We start from the raw sequence: 14,962 nt of genomic DNA, 5'->3' as shown, positions 1-14,962 counted from the left end.
ATATAGCACCTTTATAGAGTTTTCACCCCAAAACAAACGCAAAAATGTGTTGGTAAAACCTATTGTGATATTAGCAAAAAAAAAAATTCTGTTTTCATGTACATTGAGTTGTTAGAGAAAAGAAGAGAATAGTTTTCATGGCCTTTAAAGCCTAAGTGGGTGCTTTTAAAATTGGTGTTGTCATCATTCTTGTTACCTTGTATATATTACCTTGAAACCTCCGTATGGGATTATTGAAAGGCCTTCATTCAATGAAAGAAAAATAAAATTTGTAGGCATAGTGGCCTCCAATTCTCTCTGTTGTTCTCTACTGTCCTCTTACAGCTTCAGATGACAATCTGGAGTGTTTCTGAAATATTCACAACTAAATGAGCAACATTGGAATAGTGAGGTGAAGGCACTCCTGTTACTTATAGTTGTGTAGTCACTGAGTCCACCTATGATTGACTGAAGAGATGGGTGTAGGCAGCAACATGAGCCAACATTTTAAACCATAACAACTCAAACCTCCACCGGCGACCAAAAACTATCTACTGATGTAAAATGTTTAATACCTGTTAATCCACTAATCCTATCAATCCATGTCAATAATTGGTGTAAAATACAGTTTGTAATCTTTTCATGGTCATCAGATATGACCCATTTGGATGTTCAGAGGCCCCGTAGTTGAACATGGAAACACCGTCATCTTCTATAACACTGATTCACTAGTAAAACCAATGGAGTTTGATAAATGACAGTGGATGGAGACATTTGTTTTCATGTTCAGTTATTGATATATTTGCTGAAAAAAGCCACTTTTTCTTCAGTTTTCTCTGTTTTTGATATAATAACCCTCTACTTTACTCTGAGCTTTAATGAACATCTACATGATCAGTAAATTAAATATAGGAAAATGCATGATTTACACTGGAAGATAATATTACAATCAATGGTGATACATCGCTTAAGAAAGGCTAAATATAGAGAAAAATTCATGTGGGAACTGACACAAAAGTAGCACTGGGTCTTTGTGGGTTAATTCAGACATTGTTGTATTATTGCATGAAAATACATGGAATTGCAACAGACCAACAAGGACAAAAACACAAATAAAGGCTTCTTTATGTTGGCTCATTTAACTGTTATTTAAAAGGACTGTCTGGTTTACTGATTGTTGTAAATATGTTTATTTCACTGCTGAAATAGATGTTTTATAGTAGATTAGTCCAATCCAGATGAAATACATTCAAGTATGGGTACTGAACTATACAACTCAGCAGTCCTTTTGAGATTCAAAGAACATACTGTTTATTACGTTTGTGATTTCCATACAATTCGGATCAAAAGTTCCGCTCCTCCCAAAACATCCAGCCTCCTTCTTCGTTTTGCCTTCCTGTTCATTCATCTCCCAATCTGGCTTTTGGTGCCATCACAGCCTCTGCATTCCTGAACATATCATGATCTTCCCTCATCACCAAGAATTAGCCTTTCATTACTCAAACCAATGCTTTTTGCGCTTTTGGACTTAGTGCTGTGTTTTAGATAGAGCATTTATTATTTATTAGAAGATAGAGCATTTGTACAAGTCAATATGGATGTTTGTGTGTTTTTTTTTTATACCATTCTAGTTTCTTTTAATTCCCAGAAAACGAAGCAAAATTTGACAAAAATTTAATTTTTTTCCTTCTAACTGCTGATGGCACATCTCCAGTTGTAATTAATTAAGTGATCTCACAATATTTTGCTCCTAAATGCTTCTGAATTTAGTCATTTCATCAGTATATTGGTGTGAAGTCATCCTTCACTGCCAGCTCCTAGTGACTCCCTCCTTTCTTTCACTTGCTGTATAGATTTTCCCCAAATGATAAATTAGACACAGGGAGCCAGTGAGGTGTGACCAGGTGCCAAAGGAGTATAGCTATTGTCTTTAATGGGCCTAATTATGCGTAAGACCTTTAGAGCTGTGTGGATAACCGCTGACATTACACCCACCCATACCAAAAAGCAATACAAACTGTCCTACTGAGGGTCCACTGACTTCACAGAAAATACACCCAAGAACGTGCCATTAAATTAAGATAATGAAATAGTCACATAAAGTTACACATCCCTGTTTGTTTTGCCGTTTTCTCTCCTTTGATTGAAAGAACGCGTTCTATCCCATCCATCACTTCCACCCCTCCCCTCACCCTCCAAACATAGAAACGGGTAGGTTTAATTTCTCGCGCACTCTCTCCTGTGGCACCGTCTTAGAAACTTGTGCGTCTGACTTTGCGCTCCACGACTAAAAAACGCAGACTGTGTACTTTTTGGATCTTAGAGATTCTTTTTGTGCGTGTGTCTCGTGCGGTGATAGGTGTGGAGATGAACCAGTTGGACGGGAACTGCGGTGCGTAAAAGTTGTGGATGGTTACTTTTGCGCATAATCTTTTAAAAGACAATTTTACCTCCAGAAGTTCCAGTGTTATAGGGGGACAGGTCCGATTCTTCCCTAGGCAAGAACATCGCCCACAAGCAGGCTGGAAGACCATCCACTCCGGAGATCACAGCGAATCCGCAGAGCGCAGATGATCGCAACTGGTGTTTGTGGCGTCGCGCTGGTGCTGGTGCTGGTGGTTCTGATCCCGGTCATGGTGAACTCCGCCGGGACTCCCGCCCGCTATGAAATGCTCGGATCCTGTCAAATGGTGTGTGACTCCCACGGAACCGCAGCCACAGCCACGGCAAAGGCAACCAACCCGATCAAAGACAACCGCCTGGTTCAGTCTCTGCCAACGTTCATCCAAGGTCCCCAAGGAGAGCCGGGACGCGTGGGGAGGATGGGCCCCAGGGGACCAGTTGGCGAGCCCGGACCACCCGGACCTGCTGGTCCGCCCGGTGAAAGGGGGGCACCTGGTCCCCCGGGTCCACCCGGAGCACCGGGAGCAAATGGACCTACCGGTGCCATCAGTGCGGCCACTTACAACACTGTCCCAAAGATAGCGTTTTACGCAGGACTGAAAAAGCAGCATGAGGGATATGAAGTGCTCAAATTCGACGACGTTGTCACTAATCTTGGCAACCATTATGACCCATCTACAGGGAAATTCACCTGCTCCATACCTGGGATTTACTTCTTTGTTTATCATGTGCTGATGAGAGGCGGTGACGGAACCAGCATGTGGGCTGACCTCTGTAAAAACAACCAGGTAAGACACTGAGTGACAAAGAAAACAGTCTGTCATATGTTTTAGCTTTAAATTCTTCACACTGACTGACAACAGTCGGTGCGATAGAAGTGTATTCAAATGTTTACGCACGAGTTTTACGCACACACCTGAGCCGCTCCAAGAACCTCTTCCTACTAAACACGTGAGGAGCACATGTGAGTTGGGATTGTTTAAAGTTGCTGTTAGCTCCGTTTAGTCTTGTGTTTGTATGGTTGGTTAGATAACCCCAAGAGATGGACATGTCAACATGTAACGTGTCTGATGTGCAGAACTGTGTGATCTGCCCTCCTTCCAGGTGAGGGCCAGTGCCATCGCCCAAGACGCGGACCAGAACTACGACTATGCCAGCAACAGTGTGGTATTACACCTGGAGCCCGGGGATGAGATTTACATCAAACTGGACGGCGGGAAAGCGCACGGAGGCAACAACAACAAGTACAGCACCTTCTCTGGCTTCATGTTGTACGCTGACTGAAAGAAAGAGGCTGAAGAGGGGAAAGATCTGCTGTGCACGTAGCTTGCTTCACTGCTCATGCTCATTTCAGTGTCAGTTGGATTATTGGAGCCGGAGCTCAAGAAAGATACGTGGGAAACCATGCGAAAAAAGAACTACAATGAAATAATGACGCGCGTACGGTGTTAGTAACAGAATATTAATAATACATTTGAATGTGTCCTCTCTATGATGTTTCAGCTGTACTCATGTCCAAACTATTTGTGTCGCTCTGCGCTGTGAATCAAGTGTTGCTGCTGTGTAAAACATTGCTGCTATGCATCATATATGTGAGTGAATTGATCTGTAGCATTCAATAATAGAGCTTAAAATGATACTCACACAATCACCACTCTGTTTACAGTGTTATTAGTCATTATGTGTGCTTTATTTAAAAAGGAAAAAAAAAATGCTAGACAGTTATTGCATTTTGGGTGAAAATGTTAAAAGCCTTGATGCATGATTACATATGTATGAAAATCAAACATTTCAACTCTGTGCAGCCAAAAGTCATTTTAAAGCGAATCAGAGAAACTGTAAAGGGCCATTCTGATGTTATTGAAGCACTGTGACAAAACATCATTGTAACTTGTTCTTCTTCTTGTCGCTCTCCATATAACAGCTGGTTGGGGCGACGGGGTGGCCTGGTGGTTAGTCACTATCGCAAAACACAACCATCACATGAGCAGAAATGTTTCTTGAAGCTCAACAGCTTGCTGATTAAGCCCCTCTGGATAAGCTCGCAGCCTAAAACCGTTAAATATAGTTTTAAAATTCAATCCTCTGGGTCTCTGTGTAATCCTCTCGGAAGATGAATCAAAGTTATATAGTTTTTCACGGTGCACAGTCAGCTGTGGCGATCATGCCATTGATCATGTGGTGAAGTCACCCTGTGAGGCCACCTGTTCCCAGATGAGAGGAGAACATGTCCTTCATCTGGGCCTGCCAGCCAGCCCGCCTCCCATAGACACCCACAGACACCCACTGAGGGGCAACAGGACAACTCATCTAACACCGCCGCATTGTGTTAAGTGCAGAGCAGCATACTGATTACAAACACACTCATTATTTCCCTTTCATAAAATGTGTTGGCAGAAATGTCACTTAAAATATCAAGAAAGTGGCTATGACATTGAAAGTGAAAAATCAATTAGCACCACGTTTTTGAGTAGCACCGCTGTGGACAAAACTATCAGAGAAAGGAAAACATTCGTCTTCACAAGAAAAATCTATTTTCTTGTGTGAGAAATGGGGCTAAAACAAGATTAATAAGATCCACTGTGATCCTGCGTGTCTCATCCATACAATTTGCTTAGAAATTTTAAGTTCAAATCAAACCCTGTCATTACTTTTAACCGAAAAGACAAAAGCAAAAGGTATAATAGTCCAAAAGAATATTTACTCAGTCACTTTTGAACTCATTATTATTGTAGCTGAAATGCATATTTTCTGTTTTCCCACCTCATGATCAGAAGATAAAATACCAGCTGCATTAAACTATCTCCTCTCATTTGAAGGTCAGCCATTCTTTAGGGTTGTCAATGAGGATCTTGTCCACTTGGTGTTGAGAGATGCCCCTCCTCAGCATCTTTGGCACAATGTTCTTCAGGATGTGCGAGTAACCGTGGCCGCCAAATTTCGTGAGCCGGTTTTTGGTGTGGATGTCATGCGCGATCACTATCCTGTCCTCGTAGCCTTCCTTCACCAGGAACGCCAAGCTGGGCATCAAAAAAAAAAAAAAAGAAAAAAAGAAGAAAAAAAAAGTGAAATATGAGTGAGGAACTTTACATGTAACACATTTATCTCTTATTGCATTCATATATGTAGGTCGTCGTACATTTGGGTTGGAGTTAAAGAGTCAAAATGCAAAATGTCATGAGGTCAAGGAAAGATGTGAAGGAGATTTCATGGTGACAACCGCGGTGCTACGAGCATCCAGCTGCGAGATTATGTGACAGGAGACGTTATTGATGTGTGTCTGCTGTGACGCGTTATTCTGAAAATGGACTACTGAAACTGAACCCCCCCCCATGTTCTTATGTTGTGTTATGCAGGTGACAAACACAGACAACCCAGAGAAAGAAAAAATATTACTGTAATTACCGAGGTAGAACATGAAATAACCACCAGATAAACAACAGATACTGACTTTCCCGCCCGCTCATATTTATTGATACGAATCCCGCTTCATATGATTATCTGAAAATGACCGTTCTATTCATACAAGATTTACACAAGTGTCTGCAAATCAACAACTGTACGTCATCGGTCTGGTTTGAAGATGTTGAATACAAAACGTCATCCGGCTAAATTTATAACATTCAACATATTTAAGCCACAAATATAGTTCCAGGCTGATTTGGCTGCATTCCTCTGCCCACTGATGATCTGATCCTGTTTTAGCCCCTTGTCTTTATTAAGGCGTCTGTGACTGAAGCCAAATTAATAAATCAAAGCCAAACGCTGGCAACTATACTGGAAATGAGGAAATAACTAATGCAAACTGAGCATAGGATCTAGAAAGGCAGTCTATAAATATAATTATACTTAGAATTACAGGTTATGCTGCAAGGTTTGATGACATTAAGGATTTTGTGACAGTAGTATAATGTTCTCCAGTGTTGAAATGCTATTGTTATGGCATGAGATGTAAAATAAATCATGACAAACAGAAACTTACATCACATTTGTTTACATGAAGGGTGTGCCGCTTTATATAATGCTGCTGCATAGAATTGTGGGATATGATTATCTCCTTCAGTTTTATAGAGGACAGTAAAATGAACTGCATTTTCATAGAACTGAACACTGAGAGAACTGGACCAGCTCTTATCATGGCTGCCACTGAGATTCTTTTGTGTGTTTTCACTCAACTGGAATCGTCCACAGCAGAAAAACAGTGTGTGAATACTGTAATACACATTTATTATGCTTGTCTCTGTAGCAGATATTAGCAACATACTATTTATTGAAAAACAACCACACACTCAGGTCTCTACGGGGTTAAAATATAAATACCAAATTGTTCTGATGTGGATCCAAGCTCCCAGTTTGTAATAAAGTTATCTTAGAATGGTGATATTTGTTATATTGCATTGGAAATATTCTGGTCATAGCTTTGGTATGAGCCTCACATTAAAAACACAAGTATTATTCCTCCTGTTGTTACTCATGTTGTTACTCACGCCTGGACCCGCTGGCTGTCACTGGGCATGTCAACAGACAAGTTATAGCTGTAGTTGAGCATCTCCACTCCAAAAAGATCATACTCCAGGTAACTCCCCAGTTTAGCGAACTCCAGCAGTTCACCATTATCAAAAATAGTCCTGCAGGAAGAAAGAGGTATCTGTAAAGTCAATGTTTAAGTCATCTGTAAAGGGTTTAGAGTTAGTACTTTAAATGCAATGCAGTTTGTGTGTAAACCATCACAGCAACTAGAAAAACATTAACAGAAGAATGGTTCACTGTGAAATAATAAATTCATCTTACATCTTTTCAAGTTTCCTTCCCTTTTTATCAATACTGAAAGACTGTTAAAAATTCAACTTATTCTATTATTAATTAATTTATATTAGTAATACATTATTAATCCACTACCACAATCATAAAAATGTATCAATTAGCTAAAACTTGTCTAATAATCTGTTGAAATCTGCTGAATTGTATAAAGAAACTCCACAATAAGGGGAGATGTGTGAGTACCCCATTCATATACATGTAGTTTCAGTAAATACTAATGAGTGGATGAACAGGGGCTTATGGGAAAATTCTCTTTAATCTGAGAATATTCAATTATATTTAAAGGTTATTACTTTATCCAAAAGTTGTGTAAATTTAACTCATCCAACATGTTTTAAGGATTTATCACCTGTCCAGGTGTGACATGACAGTTTTTCTGATGTCACCGCCGGCCTCCTGGAGAATACGAACGACTTCAGCCGGAGCAGCGGGATCCCTGCCAGGATGGATGATGACGGGGCAGCCGAGCTGGGCCTGAGCGTGAGCCGTGGCTTTCAGCACCTTCTTCTCGCTGTCTGTGATGGGCCAGCCGGTGCCGATCTCTCCAATCACACCACAGCGGATGTCTGTGCCGTCAGCACCGTGTAGCACCTCGCTGATGATGATGTCAGTAAGCTGTCGGCCAGAGTGACAAGTCAGTCAATACGGGACACCATTACACTTGTGTAGGACTACATTTAGGGTCAGAAACTGACGTCTTTGTTGATTAATTCCACTCCAATTTCACTGGCATGTCTCTTGATGGACATGTTGGATTTCACTTAAGAAATATTTAAATTTTATACTGGGACCATTTAGAGGATTTGCAGTCTTAGGCCATAGCCAGTAGGTTTCACAAAGTTAACTTTTACACTTTGTTAAATACTTTATAAAAGAGAATAAACCAAGCAGAGTCATGGATTATGAGACATGGCAGGAGACTGAGATGGAAAATAAATATTAACAAGTTTTAAACTGAGTCACCTTTCTTAGATCTGCAATAGTAGATGAATGTAAGTAAGTAAATTTTATTTATGGAACACTTTTCACAGCCAGAGTCACAAAATGCTTTATCAAATCAAAATCAAATCCAATTGACAGAAACCCAACAGAATCCTCCAGGAGCAAACACTTGTGATTGGTGACAGTGGCGAGGAAAAACTTCCCTTTAACAGCAGAAACCTCGAGCAGACCCAGACTCCTGAAGGATGGCCGTCTGCCTTGGCCAGTTGGGGTTAAAGAGCGAGAGTAAAGGAGGAGAAAAGAGAGAGCAATAGAGATAGACTGGGGGAGAGGGGGGAGGTAGGGGGAGACACATGGAGTACATGTAACACTGTAAAGTAGCAACTTTGCATTGCGAAAAACGAATAAAACAGTGCAAGTAGAATACTGTATGAATACTGTAATGTATGCAGATGTGTGTTAATTATACCCATGAGTATACACACATATGCATATAAAGGTGCTAAATGACTATATTTGGTTGAGGTTTTGGACAAACTCACTGTTTCATCAGAGAATCTTATAAATATCTGGTAATAAACTTATCCAGGTCGAGTTCATTATGAATTTACAGCCTATTTGACAGCCTGTTGCCCTGGGTCTGCATTCTGATGATGCACCTGACATGAATACAGAAAAATATTTGTCAAAGGTAGGTGTTTGGAAGTGTTTTCTTTACAGCTGCTTTATTTTTTTCTGACCTTCCATGCGTCTCTAATACTTTTATACCCCTGTTCCCAATTTGAGCCTTTTCTTGCACAAGAAGCATCGGCTTCAAGTTCATTATTTTCAACAGGCTTTGACAAAGCACCAAATCCAATGTGTTTCTCCTATTCTTTAAGATGTACCACAATAGTATTAAAAATTCAGATATGTGGATTTTAGACTTGTTTAGGACCTGGATAAATCCTCTAAAATACACATGGAGAAGTCAGAATCTTGCACCTATCAATTTAAAGTTAGCTGTGGAATTCTTGGACATGTTCATAAAATCAGAGAAACGCATGGTAGAGACAAATACTAATAAAGCCTTCACAATTAACCCATAAAGACTCAAACAGCCACTGGTGACCAGAAGTATCTACTGATCTAAAATGTTTAATATCTTCTGAACCACTAAACCTATCGATACGTGTAAATAATTTAGGTAAAATACAGTTTGTCATCTTTTCATGGTCATCAGTTATGTTCCATTCGGACATTCAGAGGCTCCATAATGAACATAAAAACGCTGTCATCTTGTATAACAAGGATTCACCAGTAAAACCCATGGTGTTGGATCAATGACAGTGGATGGAGACACTTGGTTTATGTTCAGTTAATGTTATCTTTGCTGAAAAAGCCACTTTTTCTTCAGTGTTCTCTGTTTTTGATATAACCCTCAACTTTAATCTTAAGTTTATAAACATCTGCATGATCAGTGAATTAAATATAGGAAAATGCACGATTTTCATTGAAAACAAGGCAAAATACGGAGGATAATAATATAATAAACAGCGATAAATCACTTAAGAAAGGTTAAATCTACAGAAAAATTCCTTTGGGAACTGCGACAAAAGTAGCCCTGGGTCTTTATGAGTTAAATAATGACAAAAGATGGAGAGAATATCAAATATCGAAAGCTGTGTGTGCAAGGTTTTGTCTGCTCCAACATCTACATGGACCACACCTTCTCCACACTCGTTTTCCTGGTGGTCTCTGAGTGGGTGCAGTCCACATAGTAGCCTGCACCAGCGATGATGTGGACCCCGGTGTCTTTGGCCAGCTGCTTTAGGGTAGGCATGTCCCGCTCGATGCCTGTGGTGGTGTTCTCCACTATGGCTCCTCCTCCAGCCTTCCTGTAGGCCAGTAGCTCTTCTCGCACAGCGCCGACCTCCTGATGCAGGAGCAGGTTCTCGTGGCAGCTGTACTGGTTCTGTCTCAGCCAGTACATGTGCTGCATCTGGAAGGGGTTCTCTGCCACTGCTTCATCGCCTGGACTTGGGGGAAAGTAGCAGCACTCGAAGCTCATGGTCAGATGTTCATGGGTCATGGTGCGGCCCAGTTGGTCAGGATCCACCAGTCCCAGGACGGTCTGGACTTTCCCACTCAGCTTTGACATAATGGATGTTCCAGACTGTCCAAATCCTGAAAGCAGAATGCAGTAAAACACACGTGTCAAACACAAGGCCCGGGGGCCAAATCTGGCCCCCCAAAGGGTCCAATCCAGCCCATAGGATGAAATACACTGAAAATATGAACAATCAATGGTGTAAAAAATCAGGTTAATCAGGTTCCACATACAGAACAATTAGATGTCAATTGGGTCAGACCAGTAAAATATTATCATAATAACCTATAAATAATGAAAACTGCAGATTTTATCTTTGTTGTAGTGTAAAAAAGCAAAATTACATGAAAATGTTTATATTAACAAACTATCCTTTTACAAAAAATGTGAATAACCTGAACAAATATGAACAACCTGAAATGTCGTAAGAGAAGTACATGCAATTTTAACAATATTCTGCCTGTTACTAAATGTTTTGTTTATTAATAATTGCAATATAAGTTGTAATGCACATGTGTAAATGATAAACTGATGAACTGGAAAAGTTTGTGTGTGGGGTCAAGCTTTGGAATGGGTTGGGGGTAGATCTCAAGCAGTGTCCAAATATTAAAAAATTCAAGAAAATGTACAAAGAAATGTTATTTTCACAATATCTGGCTCAAGGAAGGGTATGATCATTATTTGGATTGTCAGGTTGTTCTATTGTATGGTGTGTGTGTGTGTATATAAACATGGGGGTGCAGACGTGTGTACAGCGGTAGACAATAAACTGGTGTGTATGTATGTGACTGTATGAGTGTATGTAGAAGTGTATGTGACTGTATGTGTGTATGTATGTGTGTATGTGACTGTATGTGTGTATGTATGTGTGTATGTGACTGTATGTGTGTATGTATGTGTGTATGTGACTGTATGTGTGTATGTATGTGTGTATGTGACTGTATGTGTGTATGTATGTGTGTATGTGACTGTATGAGTGTATGTAGAAGTGTATGTGACTGTATGGGGGTACAGGTTGGTAGGGGTGTGTTTATAGATAATCACAATCTTATATTGTATATCAAGTGATTTAGCATTAACAGTCTGAGGAGTGGAATCAGGGGTAGGACTGGATAAGCAGTGGTTTCTTCCTACTCCCTTTCAGGCACAACAGTTGTTCTTTTTTTGTTTTTGGTTTTTTTGTTCTATTACTTGATTTTTTGTGTATTGTTTATCATTATTATTTTTTTTTTTTTATTGTTTGATTTTTTATTTGTGTTTATTATTATTATTATTATTATTATTATTATTATTATTATTATTATTATTTTTGTTCCATATGTTTTGTATTATGTCTGTGTCTGAAATAAACTAACCTAACCTAACTGAGGCAGAATATTGTTAAAACTGCACTTGTTTTTTTTAAGACATTTCAGGTTGTTCATGTTATTCAGATTTTTAAGGAAACGTTGTAGATGTAAACATTATCATAATGTAATTTTACTTTTTTCACTGTTATTATTTTACTGGTCCGGCCCACTTGAGATCATATTGGGCTGAATGTGGCCCCTGAACTAAAATGAGTTTGACACCCCTGCAGTAAAAACTCAGACCTAGAAAACCTTTACAGCAGATCAGACGGTGAGATACAGTATGTTGGCAAATAGTGTCTGACAAATCACTGACCAGTTCAACATAACAGTGCATGTGAAGGACCTTTGGACTCACTCAACAAATGCAACTTTCAGAATGGAAATTTAATTAATTTCCTAGCTATTTGTTTATTTAACAAAATACAATAAAACTATTGCATTACAAAAGTTGCAAGTACAAAGAGCATTTGATTTTGTGCAGAATGCAGCACCGAAGTTACAAAAAAAAATAAAAAAAAATGTGCAGGAAACAACATTGAAAATGAGTGCAAACTGCAGATTGATGTAAGCAGACGGTACTTTTACTAAACTTCACATATAACATTTGACCAAAGTTATAGCTGACCTCGTTTCTGGTGTAGTTTTCCACTTCCAGCTCTGACAGCTATTCCGCCTGGACACGACAGACCTTTGGATTACCCTAAGAACAGACACATGTCGTGTGATTTGTGAGCTATCGCGAGAAATTACGGGAGTTGAGTGTGTGTCTGGGGGCTCGAGGTGGAACGAAATGAAAATAAAAAGATCATTAAAAAAAAAAAAAAAAATTATTTATTTTATTTTCATTTATTTACTTTTTTTTTTTTTTTTTTTTTTTTTTTTTTTTACGTATATGTATCTTTCACTGGTAAATTTTTAGCATTCTGTATTTATATCTATGCATTTTATGTACGGTTTTTTTACATAAATTTTAGGATTTTCTTTTGCTCCAATTTACGGAAATGTCTATTTAATATAAAGGAAAACACAACACACAACTTAATAAACTTACAGCAATTCTGTTAGTGTTCAAATACTGATTCCTCTGTAGGTCAACTTTTCTTTTTTAACATGTAACCTTTAACCTATTTAAGTCCAGAGCCTATTCATTATAAGGTGAACATTACTGGGACACTTTTTTTCCATTCTTTAAAAATACATTTTCCTATTTACATATCATATCATTGTAATATACTTTGTGTGTGTGTGTGTGTTTTACATTGTTATTTGTGCTTACAAAATGCCTCAAAATTTCTTCTTTCTTAATGACTACCCCCCCACCCCCACCCCCACCCCGCTCATACACACACACTCACCTCATTATAAAAGTTTAAATGTTCTACATTTTGGAAATGTTTGTCATGTTCTAACCATAAATTTAGTCTCTTCAACTCTAATTCAGGAGGAAAAAATCAGCCTAGAAACCTAAAATAAATTATAATAAATGATTTAACATTTGTCATGATAATTATTGATAACATTTCTATCATGATAACATTTAAAATCAACAGGAACACGAAGTCCTACAATCTGTTAGTGTGATACTTCCCAGTATTTTTTGTCAGTATAGTGTCGGCCTTTTTTAGTCTCCTGTTCCCTTTCATGTCTTTCATTTCAGTCTTTAAATGTGCATGAGATTCCTATTCGTCTAAGTAAAATATATTCATTATATTTTAATACATGTATGAGATCTTACTGATATTTTCAACAAGAGTTCAGCAAGATTTCTATTCATATACAACATTTTTTTCAACATTCGGAGTACTTCACACTTATCTGTATTTGGGAATGATGTTACATGAAGCCCACACCAACAACACATTTTGGCCTGAATTGATTCAAACACTGGTCACATCTGCCAGTGCAAACTCATAATTCATATTCACATTCTTTAAGACAAAAAACACCCAATATTGTGTCCCTGGATGAGTAAGTTTATAGTTATATTATAAGTTTATAGTTATATTTTCGGTAAAATTGTGTCATGGTTTCATTGTGTGGCGAAGCGCACATGATCTAAATCCAAATCCTCTCTGTTCAGACATGAGAGGGATTTTTTTTATTCACTTTTTTTTTTTTTTAATCAAATAATACAATTTTAAACCACAAAAACTTATCTTGACTAAAAATATGGCCTGGAGAAACTGAAGTGGAAGTGTGTTGCCTGTATTACTGCTATGATGCACCGTAGGCCTTGAGAACTGAGAGAGTTGGAGTGTCTGTGTTCTCCACTCAGCAGATGGTCTCCACAGCAGCATTTGGTCTGCTTGTGGAGGGACAGTCACCATTGCGCTGACCATTTCTCTCCAACGGCTGAGCAACTGACCATCCACATAGCCCTACTGTCACATGCCATTTACCAGAATGCTGATCAATCTGTAGATCAGATGATCAGCCATCATTTCAATGCTCCCAGTTTAAAAAAAAAAAAATGAAAGGGAATGCCAGGAAGTAAATAAATTCAGCGAGGAAAAATCATCAAACATGAATAAAGCCTCTTAGTAGCTCAGGGATGAAATGAAGAAAACATGGCAACTTTGATTCCAACAAATTTGAGAGAAATGCAGCAGGGGGAGTTTTTGTAATTTATTATATTATAAATTAAGAGTATATTTAATTCACGTAATTTTAGCTGAATATATTTTGTGCATGGATGAGTTATACTCATGTCAGAGAATGTAAAAAAAAAAAAAAAAAGATCATGTATAGGGCCATTTTGTAACTCGAGCATTAATGTGGACATTTTTGTGTCACTGTTTGTGTTTTGAGCTAATTTGTGTATAAAGGTGTAGTTGTGGTTGCAGATGTGTTGACAACAAGCTTTAGTTCATAGTGTAGGCCAGCAGTTTACAACAGTCTGATGTTGTGACGTCAGTACGCACTTGTCAAAAAGTCATGACCAACTTTTATAGAATTGAACCCAAATAAAGATATATATATAAAAAAAAAAAAAATACATGTGCATTTTTTTTTTTCATTACTGTATGTACATATGACACTAATAATAAACTGAGTGGACATCTCATCTCAGGCAAGACTTTTAAAAAAGTCATTTTTAGCACACATTGTAACTAACATTTTAACCCATAAAGACCCAAACATCCACCATCCAACCAAAAGCATCTACGGATTTAAATGGTTGATCTATTAATCTTATCAATACATGTAAATAATTGGTGTAAAATGCAGTTTGTCATCTTTTCATGGTCATCAGATATGACCCATGTGGACGTTCAGAGGCTCCGTATATTACCGTGGAAACATCATCACCTTCTACAACATTAATTCACCAGTAAAACCCATGGAGCTGGATCAATGACAGTGGATGGAGACACTA

General features: G+C 38.5%; 2 protein-coding genes across 2 annotated transcripts; one reads left to right on the top strand and one right to left on the bottom strand.

Annotated features, from left to right (window-relative positions):
* Positions 1–2,549: 2,549 nt before the first annotated feature.
* c1ql3b (complement component 1, q subcomponent-like 3b) lies at positions 2,550–4,737 on the top strand. The gene is made up of 2 exons (XM_030161140.1): positions 2,550–3,170; positions 3,487–4,737. The coding sequence occupies exons 1-2, from the start codon at positions 2,550–2,552 to the stop codon at positions 3,664–3,666; spliced, it is 801 nt and encodes a 266-aa protein (XP_030017000.1). The 3' UTR covers positions 3,667–4,737.
* A 108-nt stretch (positions 4,738–4,845) lies between these two features.
* Positions 4,846–12,289, bottom strand: pter (phosphotriesterase related). Its single transcript, XM_030161139.1, has 5 exons — positions 12,212–12,289; positions 9,854–10,311; positions 7,553–7,818; positions 6,870–7,010; positions 4,846–5,402 (listed from the first exon to the last, which is right to left on the bottom strand). Exons 2-5 carry the CDS (start codon positions 10,283–10,285, stop codon positions 5,192–5,194), a joined length of 1,050 nt encoding a protein of 349 aa, XP_030016999.1. The 5' UTR covers positions 10,286–10,311; positions 12,212–12,289; the 3' UTR covers positions 4,846–5,191.
* Between the last annotated feature and the right edge of the window lie 2,673 nt (positions 12,290–14,962).

Source organism: Sphaeramia orbicularis, chromosome 17 (genome assembly GCF_902148855.1).
Source record: "Sphaeramia orbicularis chromosome 17, fSphaOr1.1, whole genome shotgun sequence".
Lineage (NCBI taxonomy): Eukaryota > Metazoa > Chordata > Actinopteri > Kurtiformes > Apogonidae > Sphaeramia > Sphaeramia orbicularis.
Note: the sequence above shows the minus strand (reverse complement) of the source record. Positions and strands in the feature narration are given on the sequence as shown.

Coding starts and splice junctions, on each gene's coding strand:
- c1ql3b (XM_030161140.1), top strand. CDS start 2,550: ATGATCGCAACTGGTGTTTGTGGCGTCGCGCTGGTGCTGGTGCTGGTG. Junction 3,171..3,486: donor ACCTCTGTAAAAACAACCAG/GTAAGACACTGA, acceptor CCCTCCTTCCAG/GTGAGGGCCAGTGCCATCGC.
- pter (XM_030161139.1), bottom strand. CDS start 10,285: ATGTCAAAGCTGAGTGGGAAAGTCCAGACCGTCCTGGGACTGGTGGAT. Junction 7,819..9,853: donor GGAAAACGAGTGTGGAGAAG/GTGTGGTCCATG, acceptor TCTGGCCGACAG/CTTACTGACATCATCATCAG. Junction 5,403..6,869: donor GACAGCCAGCGGGTCCAGGC/GTGAGTAACAAC, acceptor TTTGATGCCCAG/CTTGGCGTTCCTGGTGAAGG.